Genomic DNA, 21165 nt, shown 5'->3' with positions numbered 1-21165 from the left:
GTAGGTTGATGGTGACTGCCTTTCCCTGCACCTTTTGGTTTGTTTGTGGTACTGATGGCTTCCCACCGGTAACCCGCTCCCCAGCTTGGATGGATGCTGAGGGAGCCACTTTTGCCCGCAGGCTCTGGCCCTGCGAACTGTAGCCTTGGCGGTGACTGTGTTTCCCTTCACGGTGTGAGCTGTTGCCTTCAATCGGGTCTTGACTGCTGAGAAACCCAGGAGGTTCCCTTCGCTAACGGATTTGACCGGTTTTACGGCGACTCCAAGCCTGGTCGGGGTCCGTAAGCCCTGCCGAATGGTGCTGGCTTCTCTTCGCTCCCCGGTTCGGTACCGGTGGACCACCGCCCAACCCCGGTCCTACGGTTCCGCGTCGATAGGCCTCTCCTGCAGACGGTCACCACCGTCTGCCAACCTTGCTGTAAGTGCCCGGGCCACGTACCCGGACACGGTCAGTCAGTTACTCCTTTGCCACTTCACTCCTCTCACTTTCCCTTACTCCACTTAACTCCAAACTACAACTCCAACTGCCTTCCTTTTCCTGCCTCCAGGACTGTGTACTCCTCGGCGGGCAGGGCCAAATGCCTGGCCCACCCCCTGGTGTGGACATCAGCCCCTGGAGGGAGGCAACAAGGATTTTGTCTGACTTCGGTGTGCCTAGCCGGGGTGTGGGGTGTGTTGGTGTAGTCTTTGTGACGACCTGGCTTGTCCAGGGCGCCACATTTCCCCTTAGTAAAATGCAGACCGTCCATCACCGGTTTTATTTTTGTTAACTGAAAAAGAGTAAAATAACATGTAAAAACAAGCATTTTTCAATCTTCCAACAACGGGAGGCACATTCTTAAATGTTACTAAACGGTACATTTTTATTAAAGCGGTTACGGCTTCCGCTCTTCTCCCACCCAAACAACCTGGCCCCGATGCTGCCCCTAAGAAAATGGGCAACACCCCTTGACCCCAGTCCAGAACCAGGCTGCCCGAGCGGTTACGGTCTCTTTCAGGGGACCCGCGTCCATGGGGACCCCTGAACCCCCGGAGGATCGCCACCAGTTACGGTAGTGGCGGACCTGGCCCATCCCTTTCCTCCAGGCCCATCCTCCCAAATCAGCCTCTCCGGAGGCGGTTACAGTATCAAGCCAACAAATATTTACATGCCACAAGTTTGTGGTTGCCCTGCCAGTTCTCGGGCGTGTCCGTAGCAGTTTCTACGCAATGGTTTCAAGAGGTCCCTCCAGGGACCAGTTGCCGGCAACGGCCGGTTTAATCAAGGTTCCAAATTAGATAAACTTCTTCTGTTGATTTATTTATCATTCTTATCATTCAAACTTTCAAACTGGTGGTCCCAACGGACCGCTGCCATCACTGCTCGCTTTCATCATCCTCCGCCGGCCCTGGGTGGAAGAACACGGGCACCAGCCCCTCCAGCGCTTAGCAGGCGCGACGAGGAAGGGCCGCCCGGTATCCGTTATTTCCGCTCCGGGGAATGTAAGTGGCCTCCATGCCATCCAGGGCGATGACTCCTTCGTCCTCCTCTGAAACAGGCTCTGTGTCAGTTCTGGAGTCACTATCATCTGTCCCTGCGCCAGGCGGGTTGCCGCCAGCTGCCGCAGTCTCCGGGCTCGCCACTCTTTCGGCTACCGTTACAAGGGGGTGTACGCCAGACGGACCAGCATCAGCGGGGTGCACGGGCGGGGAAGACGGAGGCGGCATGGGGGCCAGGGGTAGACCGGGTCCCTCAGCCGCAACGGCCGGTCCCTCGGGGACACAGGGGCGTGGGTCACTCACTAGCTCCTCCATCATGGCCTCCATTCCGTACACCCGGGCGACCGCAGCTACCTCTTCCACCTCCGCGGTCCACTGCTCTATCAGCAGACATATCTGACTCCGGTAGCGTCGGCAGATCCCCGCCGTTCGGACCCTGAGCCATGCCGCTGTTCCGGGCACCGGCTCCGTAACCTCTGCGTATTTGGACGGAGCAGACATGTTGGTAGCGGTACTTTCCAGGAACCAGAAGATCGCCGCAGAGTCCTGGTGTCCCTGCTTCCACAGCCGCGGTTCACATGCAGCCAGACGCCATCTGTCCCCCTTAGTCTTTTTCCGGCTCCTGCTCTACAGGGGCGGAGTTTCGGCCTTTGCGCCTCCACTGCTCAAGAAGACGCTCGAGCGGGGACTCCTCGCACCCAAAATGGCGGCTTCTCAAAATTTTCGGCCGGACACCTCCGGCGGTCACAAGGCGCACCTCTACCAAACGGCAGAGCGGTAAGATCCTGTTCGTGATGCCAAGTTGTCGCGGGCGGGGAGGGCGCTGCGCTCACCCACTGCTCGGCTCCGGCACGGCTACTGCTTCGCTTGCTCGCTGCTCGGTGGCTCGAGCAGTGGGCCGGATACGGGGACTCGAGCGGCGCTCCTCGCCTGTGAGAGAAAAGGGGATTGGTTTTGGGGATTTGGTTGTCCGTGACGCCACCCACGGTTGTGGTGAGGTTGTGACACCACCGCTGCTCTGGACGGTTCCGCGTCGATAGGCCTCTCCTGCAGACGGTCACCACCGTCTGCCAACCTTGCGGTAAGTGCCCGGTCCACGTACCTGGACACGGTCAGTCAGTTACTCCTTTGCCACTTCACTCCTCTCACTTTCCCTTACTCCACTTAACTCCAAACTACAACTCCAACTGCCTTCCATTTCCTGCCTCCAGGACTGTGTACTCCTCGGCGGGCGGGGCCAACCGCCTGGCCCACCCCCTGGTGTGGACATCAGCCCCTGGAGGGAGGCAACAAGGATTTTGTCTGACTTTGGTGTGCCTAGCCGGGGTGTGGGGTGTGTTGGTGTAGTTTTTGTGACGACCTGGCTTGTCCAGGGCACCACAAAGTCTTATATAGACAGGTGTGTAGCTTTAGAAATCAAGTCCTATCAGTTTGATTAAAACACAGCTGGGCTTCAACGAAGGGGTAGAACCATCTCAAGGAGGATCACAAGGAAAAGGACAGCATGTGACCTAAATATGAATGTCTGAATACTTATGACTGATATTTCAGTTTTTCTTGTTTAATACATTTGCAAAAATTTGTACATTTCTGTTTTTTTTGACAAGACGGGGTGCAGAGTGTGCATTAATGAGAAAAAAATGAACCTCTTTGAATCTGCGAAATGGCTGCAATGAAACAGAGTGAAAAATAAGGATCTGAATACTTTCCGTACCCAGTGTGTGTGTGTGTATTTATATATATATACACACACTGCACATCTTCTGCATTACCTTTTTTAGTTCCTCGAATGTCACAATAAGGATGTTGAAATCTTCTTTGTGCGTGTACCATCCTCTGACATGATCAAACCATGAGCCACAGAACACTGTAAAATAAGATAACATTTACAAAGACTTGCGGATCACTCTTGCTTTAGATCACTGCATTACTTTTGGTGTTTTTTTTAATACACTGTAATTTGCAGGATAATCTACTGATTACAGACTGACACTTGGTCAGAAAGTGCAATTACTGATGACAAGGACAGCCTAGATCTGTTACCTGAGGAATTCAGAATAATTAATTGTAGGTAAAGAAAAAAGTGAAATCAAAGTGTTTCCCTGTGGAGTATTGTGTGTACTAACATTACAAAAAGGAATATGCAAAGCTGGAATTGTCATGGGACATCATGTGTATTACGTCGGACCTGCAGGGGTGTTTTTCAGTTTAATGAAGTGGTGAAAAAGGGTGCTATTTTGTCTTTTATTTCAAATAAAGGATTTTTTTGTGTTTGTGTTCATTTACTTTCACTTACAGATTAGTAATGAGGAGGCTTAGTGGCAGCTGTTGGCTAATGTCAATTATCCGCTGATTAACCTTGATTGCCACTGCACCAGGGTAATCGGTAAGACCCAGGTAAAGGGCTGGGATTGCCGCATCTAATGGATGCAACAATCTTAGGCGGCTACACGCTGCTATTTTTAGGCTGGGGATGCTCAATAACCATGGGTCTCCCCAGCCTGAGTACGAGAGGCTGCTAATAAGTCTTTGGCTTTGTGATCTTTTTCTGGTTCTATGGCAACGAATGTTACATCACATGAAAGCCTTATGTGTCTAATATACAGTATGTTTTCAAAATTTTGTGTTTGTTGTTTATGGCAACAGTGTTCTACTCATGCGAGAAAACAAAATGGCGGAGTCTAATGCAATATTCACAGCAACTGAGAGCAGAGGAGTGATAAAATTCTTGTTTCTGCAAGGAAAGTCCACAAAGGATTGTTGTGAATGTTAGTTATGCTTTGGCTGCTGGGAGGCTCCCTCTGGTGGCCAGGAAGGGTTTGGACAGAGACCAGGTGGGTTGTGCAGTGGGTGTTTCCTTTCCTAACTCTCTGCTTATTTAAGTCCTGGTCTGATTGCAGGCTGTTGCCGGATGTCAGTTGTTCTTTGTATCTCTAGCCTGCTTGATCCTGCTTTACACCACATCTTCCCCAGATAAGTGCTTGCTCTTTATTTATTGTCTGGTTCTTTGTTTATCTGGGTTTGTCATTTTGGTGTGGTTATTTTCCGTTTATTTGCTTGCAGGGATTTTCCCCCTTAGTGGATTGTTGAGGAACTCCCTGCAGTTCTGTGTGGAGTATAGCTCCTTTGGGTCCATGTGTTTGTGGCTTGTTGACTTTGTTATGATTCTTGTTTTCTGTTTATTGGTATGACAAGGGCACGTGGTATAGGACGGAGTTCAGATCGAGCGATCTAAGGGCCTTTTTGTACTATCAGGAAGTTGGTATTTTGCAGGGTTTTTCTCTGGCAACCATCAGTCCCTTTCCTGTCTTTTCCTATTTTAGTCAGCGGGGGCCTCACCTTTTGCTAATCCTGTCATCTACCTGTGTATTGTGTTTTTCCTATATCACCGCAGTCTTTGAATGTGGGGGGCTTGCTATTCTTGTCTATTTTCTGATGCAGAGAGTTATTCATCTTTCCTACCTTTAGGATAGTTAGTTCTCCGGCTGGGTTCGCGGTGCACAGGATGTTAGTTCACCCCTCGGCTACTTCTAGTTGTGTTGGTTAGTAAGGGGATGGCGGCCAGATTAGTTGCCAATGCTCTTGTCACCTTTTTGCCAATGATTTGTGGTGGTCTTCCATGGTTCCGGATCACAACAAAGGATATTCATGTTGATATGTAGCAGACATTTGGGGATATATACCCTTCATATTCCACAATTAAGAACTGGGTGGCCAAATTTAAAATGGGCCACTTCAGCACCAATGATGAGGAATATCCTGGATGACCAAGAGTGGTTGTTGTTCCGGAGATCGTTGATGCTGTGCACAACCTCATACTGGAGAATCAACAAATTTCAGCTAAAGCAATAGCAGACATCATGGGGATTGCCCGTGAACGTGTTTGTGTCATGAACATTTGGACATGAGGAAGTCATCTGCAAAGTGGGTCCCCAAATGTTTGACAACAGATCAGAGAACCATGCGAAGGAAAACTTCCCGCTCCATTTGTCAGCGTTTCCAGACTGATAATTCCTGGATTAACTGGTCACTATGGATGAGACCTGGATTTATTTCTATGACCCTGAAAACAAGGAGCAGTCAAAAGAATGGAGGCACAGTGCTTCTCCTTGTCCAAATAAGTTAAGAGTCCAAAAATCAACCACTAAGGTGATGCCGTCTGTGTTCTGGGATAAGGACAGCGTGCTGCTAGTGGACTACCTTCAAAAGGGTTCCACCATCAATGTAAGGTATTACATTGAACTTTTGGACCAATTGAAGGCAGCTCTGAAGGCCCAAAGGCGCGGCGAGCTGTCCAAAGGAATCTTGTTCCTGCAAGACAACGCCTCCACTCACACTGCACAAGCGACCACGGCAAAACAGGTAGAGCTGGGCTTCCAGCTGGTTAACCACCCATCTTATTCACCAGATCTAGCTCCCTACTATCATCTGTTTGCAAACCTGATGAAACACCTAAAGGGTAGAAAATTTCACACCATTTCTGATGCCATGGCTGCTATCGATGCCTGGTTTGAGGTACAACCAAAATCCTTCTTTTTGCTAGGCTTACAGAACTTGGAATACCGATATAAGAAGTGTGCTGACATCAGTGGAGTGTATGTGGAATAAATGTAAAGTTTCATCATCCTAACTCGTTTCTGGGTAAAGCAAAAGACTTATCAACAGCCCCTTGTATATCAGCCCCAGCTGTCAGGCTTTATTTTGGCTGGGTATCAAAATTGAGGGGCGACTGCACGCTGTTTTTAAAAATTATTGATTTACATAATTATTTTTAAAAAGCCGCATGCGGTTACTCTTATTTTTATACACAGCCAAGATACGTGCACAGCTGTGGGCTCCAGCCTGTAGCCATATTCTTTATCTGTGCTGGGTATAATAACATGGGGGGACAATACTCCAAATAATTTGTTTATTTTATTTTTATACCATGATAGACGCACATAGCAAGCAGTCAACTGACACATTGTCACTCAGGATGGGAGGCACATCTGATTGGAACTAATCACAGATGCCAGGATGGCTGGTGAGCGGGGAAAGCACTGCATATGCAATGAAGGTAAATGAGCGTCCCCGGAAGTCAATAAGTGGCCTGGAAGCAGTTACAGACATGCCAAAGGTGGCAAACCCACAATGGGACGACAGCACGTAAAAATCCAAACTATTCTCAGAAAATGCAAAGCATACCAAACAGACAGACACAAATAAAGTATTGATACTTAAGTCAAAATAGACTATACGAGACCTATGGTCCTCTATTAACACTCCTAATATATAGATCACATAGACAATTAAGAACCAATGTGATGCAGCTCTGTTGTATAATGTATATATGGAGTAATATACATATATACATTATATATATATATATATATATATATATATATATATATATATATTATAGATTGTAGTACCAACGGTAGGGCCTCTAGAGGACAGACTTTTAGTAATTGCAGAGCGTTAAGGTGCTGAGTACATAATCATTGCCTGGTGCATAAATAAGGTGCTGTACTGCTACTGACCCCAATCCCTTTTTGGCACTACAGCACCTTACGGCTATGTGCCCACGGGGAGAGTGTCCTGCGGTTATATCTGCAGGACATTCCGCAGGAGCTCGCAGAAAACCGCAGCACAACTTTGCCTGTTTACATGCTGCGGTTATGCTGCGGAATGTCCTGCGGATATGCTGCGGGCATTCTGCATTGAGATTACAGTACCATGGCTTGGGCACTGCATGCTCAATGCAGAACAAGTGCAGCAGTGATGGGGGAGTTCATACTTACACCCACCACGCAGCACTTCCCTCTCTGGCTGTGTCTGTCAGTGTCTGCACTGTGCAGGAGAAAGTGGGCGGGCCTGAACTAGCTCCGGCTGTCACATGACCGGAGATCGTGCAGGCCCCGCCCACCTCCTGCTTCCTGCTCCTGGCTCTACCACGCTCCTCTGCACTGGAGGAAGTGACTCCGGTGTCTGCTATCAAGGCAGGTAAGTATAGGACACTGTGGAGAAATCCGCAGGAATAATTCACAAGCTACAGATTTTTCCGCAGGGAAATCCACATTATTTCCGCTGCGGAAAAAAATGCAGCATGGGCACAGCACTCCCCAAATGCCATAGAAATGGCTGGGGACTCGCTGTACTGCGGATTTTTGAAAAATCCGCAGAATTTCCGCGAAAAAATCACGACACGTTCCGCGAATTTTCCGCAGCATGGGTATTTACAGTTGTGCTCAAACGTTTACATACCCGGGCAGATTTTTTTCTTTCTTGGCCTTTATTCAGAGAATATGAATGATAACACAAAATCTTTTTTCCCCACTCATGGTTAGTGGTTGGGTGAAGCCATTTATTGTCAAACTACTGTGCTTTCTCTTTTTAAATCATAATGACAATCAAAAACATCCAAATGACCCTTATCAAAACTTCACATACCCTGGAAATTTTGGCTTTATAACATGCACAAATGGGTTTGAATGGCTAATAAAGGTAACATCCTCACCTGTGACCTGTTTGCTTGTAATCAGTGTGTGTGCATAAAAGCTAAGTGAGTTTCTGAGATCCAGACAGACTCTTGCGTCTTTCATGCAGCCACTGACATTTCTGGATTGTGATTCATGGGGAAAGCAAAAAGAACTGTCAACGGATCTACGGGAAAAGATAGTTGAACTGTATAAAACAGGAAAGGGATACAAAAAGATTTCCAAAGAATTGATAATACCAGTCAGGAGTGTTCAAACTGTGATCAAGAAATGGAAAATCAGGGGCTCTATAAAAACCAAACCACGATCAGGTACACCAACAATAATTTCGACCACAACTGCCAGGAAAATTGTTCAAGATGCAAAGAAAAACCCACAAATAACATCAGCTGAAATACAGGACTCACTGAAAACTAGCAGTGTGGCTGCTTCAAGATGCACAATAAGGAGGCAATTGAAGAATAATGGGCTGTATGGTCGAGTCGCCAGAAGAAAGCCATTACTGTGCAAATGCCACAAAGTATCTCATCTACAATACACCAAACAGAACAGAGACAAGCCTCCAAACTTCTGAGACAAGGTAATTTGGAGTAATGAGACCAAAATCGAACTTTTTGGCTACAACCATAAACGTTATATTTGGAGAGGTGTCAACAAGGCCTATGATGAAAAGAACACCATTCCTACTGTAAAGCACGGAGGTGGATCGCTGATGATGTGGGGATGTGTGAGCTACAAAGGCACAGGAAACTTGGTTAAAGTTGAAGAAAAGCTGAATGCAGCCCATTATCAGCAAATACTGCAGGCAAATTTGCACTCATCAGTATGGAAGCTGCGCATGAACTGTACTTGGATGTTCTAACATGACAACGATCCAAAACACATGGCCAAGTCGACCGTCATTGGCTACAGCAGAACAAAGTGAAGGTTCTGCAATGGCCATTTCAGTGTCCTGACCTCAATATCATTGAGCCACTCAGGGGAGAACTCAAGCAAGCAGTTCATGCAAGAAAGCCCAGGAATTTATAGGAACTAGAGGCTTTTTGCCAAGAAGAATGGGCAGCTTTACCATCTGAGAAAATAAAGAGCCTCATCCATAAGTACTACAAAAGACTTCAAGCTGTCATTGATGTTAGAGGGGGCAATACACAGTTAAAGGGGTTATCCGGCTTATTTGGGCTTTTTTTTGTTATTTCCCTATTTGGCTACATTGGGGCAGGTAAGTAGATAGTGACTCTACTTACCTGCTAGTGATGTGTCGGTCGCGAACGATCCGACTCCCTGCTGTGAACGACAGGAGCCGGATCACTAGTGTGAGCCAATAAAATCTGAAAACGGCTCTTTTCGCAGTCAAAACCCCGCCCACCCGCATCTAAACTCCGCCTACTCAGCAATCTAATTGCTCGCTTGTAAGTGGGCAGGGTTTAGCCGTGGGTGGGCGGGGCTTTGGCGGAGTTACTATAATCTTAAATATGTGTTCACCTGGGGTGAACACATTTAATAAGGAGCTGAGAACGAGCTGAAAGATCCGGCTCTTTTTGGTGAGCGGAGCCATGGGAGCCGGATCACCAAAAAGAGGCGGACTGCCCATCACTATTACCTGCCCTGCTCTCAGCCCCTCTCCCCGACTCAGAGTGGTCATGTGACCGCTCCTGCTGTGATTTTGCTGCTTCTGATGATGTCATGGCGACAGGGGCTGGACATTGTTGACATGCAAAACAGTGAACAGCATGTTGCCTTTCCTGCAGCTTACTTAGTTGGCAGGCACTTCCCCCGCCCTCTCCCACACATTCCGTAGTCTCCCTCCCTCACCTCCTGTGCCCAGCTACATGATAATCCAGCAGATTCACAGTGTCCAGTTCAATAACAGACAAGGAACAAGAAGTTGCCCACTTGCTTTCAGGGACACTGTCAGCACTGTTTGCTCAACGGTGTCCCTAGCTCTTTATCATGTTTAGTGCCTACCGCCCTTGGAACTGTCTCCCCCCTCCCCCGTGGCTCTCCTCTGTGCAGCGTTCTGATACTAAGAAGTCAGGAGCAAAGACCAGCACTGATCTCCTACATCTCAGACCTGCGCTCATATCGGAGGGGGGAAGAGAGCACGGAGTGTGGGAGAAAGCGCACGGGAGGGGGACGACAGAGCACAGGGGGAAGACCGAGCATGGGATTGTGGGAGACAGAGCACCGTGGGGGGGGGAGACAGAGCATGGGATTGTGTGAGACAGAGCACATGGGGGAAGAGAGAGCACGGAAGTGTGGGAGACAGAGCACGGGGGAGAATGCACGGGGGGGGAGAGAGAGCACGGGAGTGGGGGAGAGTGCACAGGGGGAAGAGAGCACGGGAATGTGGAAGAGAGCATGGGGAGAGTGCATAGGGGGGAAGAGAGAGCACAGGAGTGTGGGAGAGAGAGCACTGGGGAGAATGCACAGGGGGAAAGAGAGCACGGAAGTGTATACAGGGGAAAGAGAAAGCATATGGGGAGAGAGCACAGATGTCACTGCTGCCAGCCGGGTCCTTCTGCTCAGTGTTTCCTGGAGCCTAGAGAGATCGGACATGTTTTTGGTCTCTCCAGGCTTGGATGTAGCAGAGCCAGGACTGTCGTGGCATGTTGTGTGAATAACGGTGTAACTTCATTCAAACATATTTTTGGGGTTAAGGGCTCATTCAGACGACTGTTCCGTCTGTCCTGGTCAGTTCCTGTTTTTTTGCGGACCTACTGACAGGACCATCTTTTCAATGTCTTTTGTGTTGGATCGGATAGCACACTGAAGCACTTCCGTTTGCATCCGATCCTACAAAAAAACACATCGGATGACGTATGTCCGTTCTGTTAATATGAAACATGTCTTATTCTGTTCTGTAATAACGGACCGTGACTCAATACAAGTCAATGGGTCCGCAAAATCCCGGAAGCCACACGGAAGCACTTCCATGTGATTTTCGGCAGGTGCTCCTGCAGTATGTGTCCCGCTGCTGTGTCAGCCTCTGCCCGCACAGCAGTCTGTCAGCCTCTGCCCGCAGAGCAGTCTGTCAGCCTCTGCCCGCGCAGAAGTCTGTCAGCCTCTGCCCGCACAGCAGTCTGTCAGCCTCTGCCCGCACAGCAGTCTGTCAGCCTCTGCCCGCACAGCAGTCTGTCAGCCTCTGCCCACACTGCAATGGACATGCAGATTTTGCTGCAGATTTCTGAAAATACTTGTCAATTCTACACAGCATGGGCACTGGGCCTTAAAGGGACCGCTATAGTAAAAGCTGCTTGAGACATCTCTGAATAATGATCTGAGCGCTCAGGGCCGCCATCAGGGCATTACAACCGTGACTTGTATATTTCACCTGGTGAAGAGGGGGCCTTGCCATGCCCAGGGAAATTACTTAGCATTATTAAGCCCTAGCTGGGCCACCGTCTTCACCGAGCCCTAGTCACAGCCGCAGCAGAGGGGCCCGGCAGTGTTGCTTGATGCACTACATATGACTACTGTGCATGCGAAGCCCTTCTGGGGCATTGCATGGCAGAGTGAGACAAACCAATAGACAACCCTGGCACAACAGCCTCACTAAAAAACTGCGGCAAGTGTCTAGGGCTGCAGAGCGGCGCTGGAAGAAAACGCACTCCCAGGAAGACTTCACCACATTCAAAAATGCAATTCACACATTTCGCTTGGCCCTTACCTCGGCTAAACAGGAATACTTCAGAAACCTCATATCCTCCTTAACACACAACCCCAAACAGCTCTTCAATACTTTCAACTCCCTCCTTCGCCCACCACTGCCCCCTCCAACCTCCCTCATTTCCGCAGAAGAATTTGCCACATATTTCAAAGAAAAGATCGACCAAACCAGACAAGTCTTTTCTGCTCAACCACCACAACCCCTTCATATAACAGACCACTGCTCCTCCCCCATAAACTTCCTCTCCACTATCACCGAAGAAGAGCTTGCACATCTTCTCTCAAAAGCGCACCTCACCACCTGCGCACGTGATCCCATCCCAACCCACCTCCTCCCCAACCTCACCACTATCCTAATTCGAGCCTTAACCCATCTCTTCAACCTATCTTTATCAACTGGTACCTTCCCTTCTGCCTTTAAACATGCAACAGTCACACCCATCCTAAAGAAACCTTCCCTCGACCCAACCTCTGCTGCCAGCTATCGCCCCATATCGCTACTCCCATTCGCCTCAAAACTCCTGGAACAGCACGTCCATGCTGAACTTTCCTCCCACCTCTCCTCTAACTCTCACTTTGACAACCTACAGTCCGGCTTCCGTCCACATCATTCCACTGAAACTGCCCTGACAAAAATCACAAATGACTTACTTACTGCCAAAGCTAACAACCACTTCTCTATACGCCTACTTCTAGACCTATCCTCAGCTTTTGACACTGTTGACCACTCCCTCCTACTACAGATCCTCTCTTCCCTTGGTGTCAGAGACCTCGCCCTCTCTTGGATCTCTTCATACCTCTCCAACCGCACTTTTACTGTCTCCCACTCCCACACAACCTCTTCATCCCGTCCTCTCTCTGTTGGTGTCCCTCAAGGCTCTGTCCTGGGACCATTACTTTTTTCTATCTATACATTTGGCCTGGGACAACTCATAAAGTCCCATGGCTTCCAGTACCACCTATATGCCGATGACACTCAGATCTACCTCTCTGGTCCAGATGTCACTTCTCTGCTGTCCAGAATCCCAGAGTGCCTATCTGCTATATCTTCCTTCTTCTCCTCTCGCTTCCTAAAGCTCAATGTGGCCAAAACTGAGCTGATCATCTTTCCTCCATCTCCCCTACACTCTCTACCTGATCTATCTATTACAATAAATAACATCACGCTCTCCCCAGCACCCAAAGTTCGGTGCCTCGGAGTGACCTTTGACTCTGCCTTGTCCTTCATACCACACATTCAATCCCTCACCACCTCCTGTCGTCTTCAACTCAAAAATATTTCCAGAGTCCGTCCCTTCATCAATTCTCAATCTACAAAAATGCTAGTGCATGCTCTCATAATCTCCCGCCTCGACTACTGCAACATCCTCCTATGTGGTCTCCCTGCTAACACGCTCGCCCCTCTCCAGTCCATCCTTAATGCTGCTGCCCGACTGATCCACCTCTCGCCTCACTACCACCCCGCTTCTCCTCTCTGCATGTCCCTTCACTGGCTCCCAATCTTCCATCGTATCCAATTCAAACTACTAATACTGACTTACAAAGCCATCCACAAATTGTCTCCTCCATATATCTCTGAACTAATCTCTCGCTACACTCCAAAACGTAATCTCCGGTCCTCCCAAGATCTCCTTCTATCCTCCTCTCTCATTCGCTCCTCATGCAACCGTCTCCAAGACTTCTCCCGAACATCCCCAGTCTTCTGGAACTCACTGCCTCAACACGTCAGATTATCTACTACACTTGCAAACTTCAAACGGAACCTAAAGACTCATCTGTTCAGAAATGCCTATAACCTTGAATGACCTCACTGCCCCACCACCGTGCGGAGCTGCCGCCCCACCACCGTGCGGAGCTGCCGCCCCACCACCGTGCGGAGCTGCCGCCCCACCACCGTGCGGAGCTGCCGCCCCACCACCGTGCGGAGCTGCCGCCCCACCACCGTGCGGAGCTGCTGCCCCACCTACACCCCACCTACTGTCTCCTCCCCATAATCCTATAGAATGTAAGCCCGCAAGGGCAGGGCCCTCTTCCCTCTGTACTAGTCTGTCTACTGTAACTTGTACATGTATTTTGTATGTAACCCCCTTCTCATGTACAGCACCATGGAATCAATGGTGCTCTATAAATAAATAATAATAATAATAATAATTGCATTCAAATTAGCTGTCTGCCCGGAAGCAAGGGAGTGGAGCAGAGTAGGGAGGCCGCATGTCATCCAGCATGAGGTCATCACTCTGCATCTCATCACAGTGCTGCGGGCAATGCAGAGGTGGCGAGGATGCGGCATCCGGCGGGGATAGGTAGGCACCCAGCTTCTTAGTATTTAGAAGCTAGGAGCTCAGAACGCTGCACTCAGCACATACTGATGAGACAGCGCACGAGAGGAGAGCGCACGGGGGAGGGGGGAGACAGTTACCAGGGCGAAGGGCACCATACATCATAAAGAGCTGGGGACACTGTCAAGCAAACAAGGCTGATAGTGTCCCCAACAGCGAGTTGGCCCTAGTTTGTACAGGACCATGGCACTTGCCCAAGTGCGCCCCCTGGGGTGACGCCAGCCCTGCCCAACACTATGTAAACACACATGTTTCTCCCCAATTATGTATAAAATTTGACAAATATTAATTTACTCACCTTTCCTCATTTCCCTGCTGCTCCATTTTCTGCAGCATGCGTTCTGCAGCTCAGTACAGGGGGTGCGATATAGTGACATCACGCACACAGTGCGGATTCTCAGCACTCACATACACAGGGTGAAAGATGGAACAGGGAGCTTATGGATTTATAATTCCTTCTTGTTTTCAACTATATGTGCATCCAGAATGTAGATGCCATTAAAAAAGGGATGCTGTGAGGGACGGGCGGCTAATACCAGTGCGGAAATGAAAGAGACCTTACGGACCTGCATAATGCTACTAGTGACATAGGCATGCTGCGATGTTTGACAGCATGACCAAAATGTCATGTAGCCCAAGGAAAAAATAGTGGTCAAGGTTTTTCACAAAAATCTGCAGTAACTATATTTTATTGCAGTTTATTATTATTATTTATTATTATTATTATAGCACTATTTATTGCATTGGGCTTCACAGTGTAGATACGTGAATCCTCACATCACATGCAGCAGACACTGAGTTGTCAACAGTCAGAATGAATAATCATGTGACCACTCGTATACACTATGCATATTCCACATTCTGAACCCAATGTGTCTATTCATATAGTGACACAGAGGGATAAGCCTGGACAAGCTTTGTGCAAATATATTATATATACTAGAAGGTGGCCCGATTCTAACGTATCGGGTATTCTAGAATTTACGTATTGTGTAGTTAATGTATGATTTTTGTTATATATATATATAGATGTTGTTGTGTGTAGTTGCCAGTGTTTGTGTAGGGCGCTGTAAATGTTCTGGGTGTTGTCTGAGTGTGGGGGGGTGTGAGAGCGGTGTTGTTTCTGTGTTGCGTTGTGCGTATTGCGTTGTTTGTGGAGCGCTGTGTGTCTGAAGTGTTGTCTGTGTGTGGTGCTGTGTGTGTTGCGTGGTTTGTGTGGGTGTGGCTGTGGGGTGCGTGTGTGTGTTTTGGGGGAGGTATGTTTTGTGCAATGTGTGTGTGTTGCGCGGTATGTGCGTATATTTGTGTATGCCGCGGTGTTTGTGTGTTGGGTGTTGTGTGTGTGCGGCGTTGTCTGTGTGTGTGGGTGTCTGTGTAGGGCGGTGTTTGTGGTTCCCAGTGTGTGTGTCGTGTGTTGTGCGGTGCGCGTGTGGCGGTGTGTGTTTTGGGGGGGGGGTGTGCACCCCCATCTGCTCTATCCCCCATGCTGCGTACCCCCATCGTGCTCCATCCCCCATGCTGCGCACCCCCCATCGTGCTCCATCCCCCATGCTGTGCACCCCCCATCGTGCTCCATCCCCCATGCTGCGCACCCCCCATCGTGCTCCATCCCCAATGCTGCGCACCCCCCCATCGTGCTCCATCCCCCATGCTGCGCACCCCCCATCATGTTCCATCCCCCATGCTGCGCACCCCACATCGTGCTCCATCCCCCATGCTGCGCACCCCCCCATCATGTTCCATCCCCCATGCTGCGCACCCCACATCGTGCTCCATCCCCCATGCTGCGCACCCCCCATCGTGCTCCATCCCCCATGCTGCACAACCTCCATCATGCTCCATCCCCCATGCTGCGCACCCCCCATCGTGCTCCATCCCCCATGCTGCGCACCCCCCATCGTGCTCCATCCTCCATGCTGCGCACCCCCCATCGTGCTCCATCCCCCATGGTATAATAGCCCTCCTATTATACTCAGAGAGGAGTGAAATAGGAGGACTATAATAGGAAGAGTAGTCCTGGGGAAAGAGAAGTATAATGGGAGGAGTGGTCCTGGGGAAAGAGGAGTAAAATGGGAGGAGTGGTCCTGGGGAAAGAGGAGTATAATGGGAGGAGTAGTTCTGAGGGGAGGTGTACAGGTGCTCAACGTGTGCCGGGGGCGGGGCCGAGCGGGCCAACGTGTGCCAGGGGCGGGGCCGAGTGGGCCACCGGGGGCGGTGCCGAGCAGGTTGCCGGGGGCGGGACCGAGCGGGTCAACTTGTGCCGGGGGCGGGGTCGAGCGGGCGAGGCGTCAGGGTATGCCGGCTCCCTGCACATATGTACCGGGAGCCGGTGTACGCTGGTAACCATGATACACATCGGGTAACTAAGGGAAGCGCTTCCTATAGTTACCCGATGTGTATCATGGTTACCAGCGTACACTGGCTCCGTCACAGTCCCAGTATTGCAAGGTTATGTCCGCCGGGGGCGGGCCGAGCGTGCCAACGTGTGCCGGGGGCGGGGACGAGCGGGCGAGGCGTCAGTGTATGCCGGCTCCCTGCACATGTGTACCGGGAGCCGGTGTACGCTGGTAACCATGATACACATCGGGTAACTAAGGGAAGCGCTTCCTATAGTTACCCGATGTGTATCATGGTTACCAGTGTACACCGGCTCCGTCACGATCCCAGCATCACAAGGTTATGTCTGGGCTGGGTTGCCGGTGTGGACTCCTGGGAGTGCACTGCAGCAGTCACTTGGGAGTCAGGGCTTCGTTTGAATTCGGGGGAAGGGGCGTGGCTGAGCGGGCAATGCGTGCGGAGGGCCAGGGCAAGAGGCCAATCCATGCGGGGGCGGGGCCAGGCCGAGGCAAGCGGCCAATCCGTGGGGGGGGCAGGCCGAGCCCAGCGGCCAATCCAACGGTTGTCACTGTAACGACACTGTCACTGTAACGACACAATTTTGGAGCAAGACAGACAGACAGAATAAGGCAATTATATATATATACTAGAAGGTGGCCCGATTCTAACGCATCGGGTATGCTAGAATTTACGTATTGTGTAGTTAATGTATGATTTTTGTTATATATATATATAGATGTTGTGTGTAGTTGCCAAGTGTTTGTGTAGGGCGCTATAAATGTTCTGGGTGTTGTCTGGGTGTGGGGGGGGTGAGAGCGGTGTTGTTTGTGTGTTGCGTTGTGTGTGTTGCGTTGTTTGTGGCGCGCTGTGTGTCTGCAGTGTTGTGTGTGTGTGTTGTGCTGTGTGTGTTGCACAGTTTGTGTGTGCGTGTGTGTGGGGTGCGTATGTGTGTTTTGGGGGGAGGTATGTTTTGTGCAATGTGTGTGTGTTGCGCAGTATGTGCGTACATTTGTGTATGCCGCAGCGTTTGTGTGTTGGGTGTTGTGTGTGTGCGGCGTTCTCTGTGTTAGTGTCTGTGTAGGGCGGTGTTTGTGGTTCCCCGTGTGTGTGGTGTGTTGTGCGGTGCGCGTGTGGCAGTGTGTGTGTTTTTGGGGGGAGGTGTGCACCCCTATCGTGCTCCATCCCCCATGCTGCGCACCCCCCATCGTGCTCTTTCCCCCATGCTGCGCATCCCCATCATGCTCCATCCCCCATGCTGCGCACCCCCATCATGCTCCATCCCCCATGCTGCACACCCCCCATCGTGCTCCATCCTCCATGCTGCACCCCCCCATCGTGCTCCATCCTCCATGCTGCGCACCCCCCATCGTGCTCCATCCCCCATGCTGCGCACCCCCCATTGTGCTCCATCCTCCATGCTGCACACCCCCCATCGTGCTCCATCCCCCATGCTGCGCACCCCCCATCGTGCTCCATCCCCCATGCTGCGCACCCCCCATCGTGCTCCATCCCCCATGCTGCGCAACCCCCATCGTGCTCCATCCCTCATGCTGCGCACCCCCCCATCGTGCTCCATCCTCCATGCTGCACTCCCCCCATCGTGCTCCATCCCTCATGCTGCGCACCCCCCATCCTGCTCCATCGTCCATGCTGCACACCCCCATCGTGCTCCATGCTGCACACTCCCCATCGTGCTCCATCCTCCATGCTGCGCACCCCTCATCGTGCTCCATCCATGATGCTGCACACCCCCCATCGTGCTCTATCCTCCATGCTGCACACCCCCATCATGCTCCACCCTCCATGCTGGGGCCGCCGGGGGCGGGGCCGAGCGTGCCAACGTGTGCCGGGGTCGGGGCCGAGCCGGCGAGGCGTCAGCGTATGCCGGCTCCCTGTGTACCGGGAGCCGGTGTACGCTGGAGCGGGCGATGCGTGAGGAGGGCCGTAGCGAGCGAGCAATTCATGCGGGGGGCGGGGCCAGGCGAGCGGGAGCGGGCGATGCGTGCGGAGGGCCGTGTCGAGCGGCCAATCCATGATCCCAGCATCGCAAAGTTATGTACGGCGGGGGCGGGGCCAAGCCGAGGCGAGCGGGAGCGGGCGATGCGTGCGGAGGGCCGTGGCGAGCAGCAAATCCATGCGGGGGGCGGGGTCGAGGCGAGCGGCCAATCCGTGGGGGGGCGGGGCCAGGCCGAGCCTAGCAGCCAATCCGACAGTTGTCACTGTAACGACACTGTCACTACGACACAATTTTGGAGCAAGACAGACAGACAGACAGACAGAATAAGGCAATTATATTTATAGACTACTCTGTGTTCCAAATTATTATGCAAAAAGAGTTTTGGAATGATAAGGTTAGAAATTTTTTGTTTGTCATGCAAACTCATTGCTGGTGATGTGTGTCAGGGCTCTTTATATCTCTGAAAGCAATTGCAGATACCTGTGCACATTAGTTTGGCAAGTGTGTCCAAATAAAGGCAAGACTACTTAAGAAGGATGTTCCACATTATTAAGCAGCCTTCATTTTTTGCCAAAATGGGAAAGAAAAAGGATGTGTCATCTGCTGAGAAGCAACAAATTGTGGAGTATTTAGGTCAAGGCATGACTACAATCAACATTGCCAAGACACTTCATCGTGATCATCGCACAATCAAGAAGTATGTAGCTGATTCACAGCAGACACGTGTGCGTGCTGATAAGAAAAAATTGAGGACTCTTTCCAACAGGCAATTGCTTCAGGTTAAAAGAGCAGCTACTAAAATGCCTTGTCATAGCAGCAGACAAGTTTTTGAAACTTCTGGTGCCTCCGTCACCCGAACAACAAGATGCAGGGTCCTTCAGAGGTTTGCAGCTGTGCGTAAGCCATCCTGTCGACCACCTCTATTCACGGCACACAAGCAGAAACGGCTCCAGTGGGCCAAACGATACATGAAGACTGATTTCCAAACTGTTTTTTTCACCGATGAGTGCCGTGCAACGCTCGATGGTCCAGATGGATGGAGTGGAGGATGGCTGGTTGATGGACACCCCATGAAAACACGGCTAAGGCGCCAACAAGGAGGAGGTGAAATAATGTTTTGGGCTGGAATCATGGGGAGAGAAATTGTCGGCCCCTTTAGAATCCCTGAAGGGGTAAAGATGAACTCCATAATCTATGTGGAGTTTCTAAAACAGAACTTCCTGCCATGATTCAGGAGGAAGAACCATGCATTCCGCAGCAAGATCATTTTCATGCATGATAATGCACCGTCTCATGCTGCAAATAACACATCTGCATCTCTGGCTGCTATGGGCATAAAAGAGGACAAACTTATGGTGTGGCCACCATCTTCCCCTGACCTCAACCCCATTGAGAACCTCTGGAGCATCATCAAAAGCAGTTCACATCAAAGCAACAGCTCTGGGAGGGTATTCTGTCCACATGCAAATCAATTGAAGCACAAACCATCCAAAAACTGACAAATTCAATGGACGAGAGAGTTCAGAAGCTTCTTTCGAACAAGGGGTCCTATGTGCAAATGTAACAGCACCTAGAATTAAGTTTTAACTTGAAAACTGTTTGATTTCATTTTTTAATAAGCTGATAATGCTTATAATTTCACAAGTGACCATTTTGTTTTTCAAAATAAAAATTAAAAAGGTTGAAAACTCTGCTGTGCATAATAATTTGGAACATGCATTTTGAGTGCATTTTGAGTGTTTCTTATTTTTAAAAATATACTGTTTTCATAGGCAGTTTGATCAAAAACATTTCAATTATACTCGAATAGTAGATGACTGGAAAATAACAATAACTGCAATTCATAAAGTTAATTTAGGAAAATATGAAAAAATATTTTTTGCATAATAATTTGGAACACAGTGTAGAAGGTGGCCCGATTCTAACGCATCGGGTATTCTAGAATTTACGTATTGTGTAGTTAATGTATGATTTTTGTTATATATAGATGTTGTTGTGTGTAGTTACCAGTGTTTGTGTAGGGCGCTGTACATGTTCTGGGTGTTGTCTGAGTGGGGGTGTGTGAGAGAGGTGTTGTTTGTGTGGTGCTGTGTGTTGCGTTGTATGTGGAGCGCTGTGTGTCTGTAGCGTTGTGTGTGTGTGGTGCTGTGTGTGTTGCGCAGTTTGTGTGGGTGTGGCTGTGGGGTGCGTGTGTGTGTTTTGGGGGAGGTATGTTTTGTGCAATGTGTGTGTTGCGCGGTATGTACGTATATTTGTGTGTGCCGCGGTGTTTGTGTGTTGTATGTGTGCAGCGTTGTCTGTGTGTGTGGGTGTCTGTGTAGGGCGGTGTTTGTGGTTCCCAGTGTGTGTGTGGTGTGTTGTGCGGTGTGTGGCGGTGTGTGTGTTTTGGGGGGAGGTGTGCACCCCCCATCGTGGTCTACCCCCCATGCTGCACCCCCCATCGTGCTCCTTCCCCCATGCGGCGCACCCCCAATCGTGTTTCGTCCCCCCATTCTAGGCACCCCCCATCGTGGTCCACCCCACATGCTGCACCCCCCATCGTGCTCCATCCCCCATGCTGCACCCCCATCGTGCTGCATCCCCCATGCTGCACTCCCTATCGTGCTCCATCCCCCATGCTGCGCACCCCCCATCGTGCTCCATCCCCCATGCTGCGCACCCCCCATCGTGCTCCATCCCCCATGCTGCACCCCCCATCGTGCTCCATCTCCCATGCTGCACCCCCCATCGTGCTCCATCCCCCATGCTGCACCCCCCATCATGCTCCATTCCCCATGCTGCATCCCCCATCGTGCTCCATTCCCCATGCTGTGCACCTCCCTATCGTGCTCCATCCCCCATGCTGCACACCCCCCATCGTGCTCCATCCCCCATGCTGCACACCCCCCATCGTGTTTCATCCCCCCATTCT

General features: G+C 50.4%; 1 protein-coding gene across 2 annotated transcripts in view; it reads right to left on the bottom strand.

The window, feature by feature from the left end:
* Positions 1-21165, bottom strand: part of LOC142295233 (amine sulfotransferase-like) — a 160232-nt gene that overhangs the window by 12377 nt on the left and 126690 nt on the right. For both annotated transcript variants that reach the window (XM_075338327.1, XM_075338326.1), the window contains exon 5: positions 3252-3346. In XM_075338327.1, the coding sequence (XP_075194442.1) occupies positions 3252-3346 (95 nt within the window). The remainder of the gene's footprint in view (positions 1-3251; positions 3347-21165) is intronic.

This window comes from Anomaloglossus baeobatrachus, chromosome 3 (genome assembly GCF_048569485.1).
Source record: "Anomaloglossus baeobatrachus isolate aAnoBae1 chromosome 3, aAnoBae1.hap1, whole genome shotgun sequence".
NCBI lineage: Eukaryota > Metazoa > Chordata > Amphibia > Anura > Aromobatidae > Anomaloglossus > Anomaloglossus baeobatrachus.
Note: the sequence above shows the minus strand (reverse complement) of the source record. Positions and strands in the feature narration are given on the sequence as shown.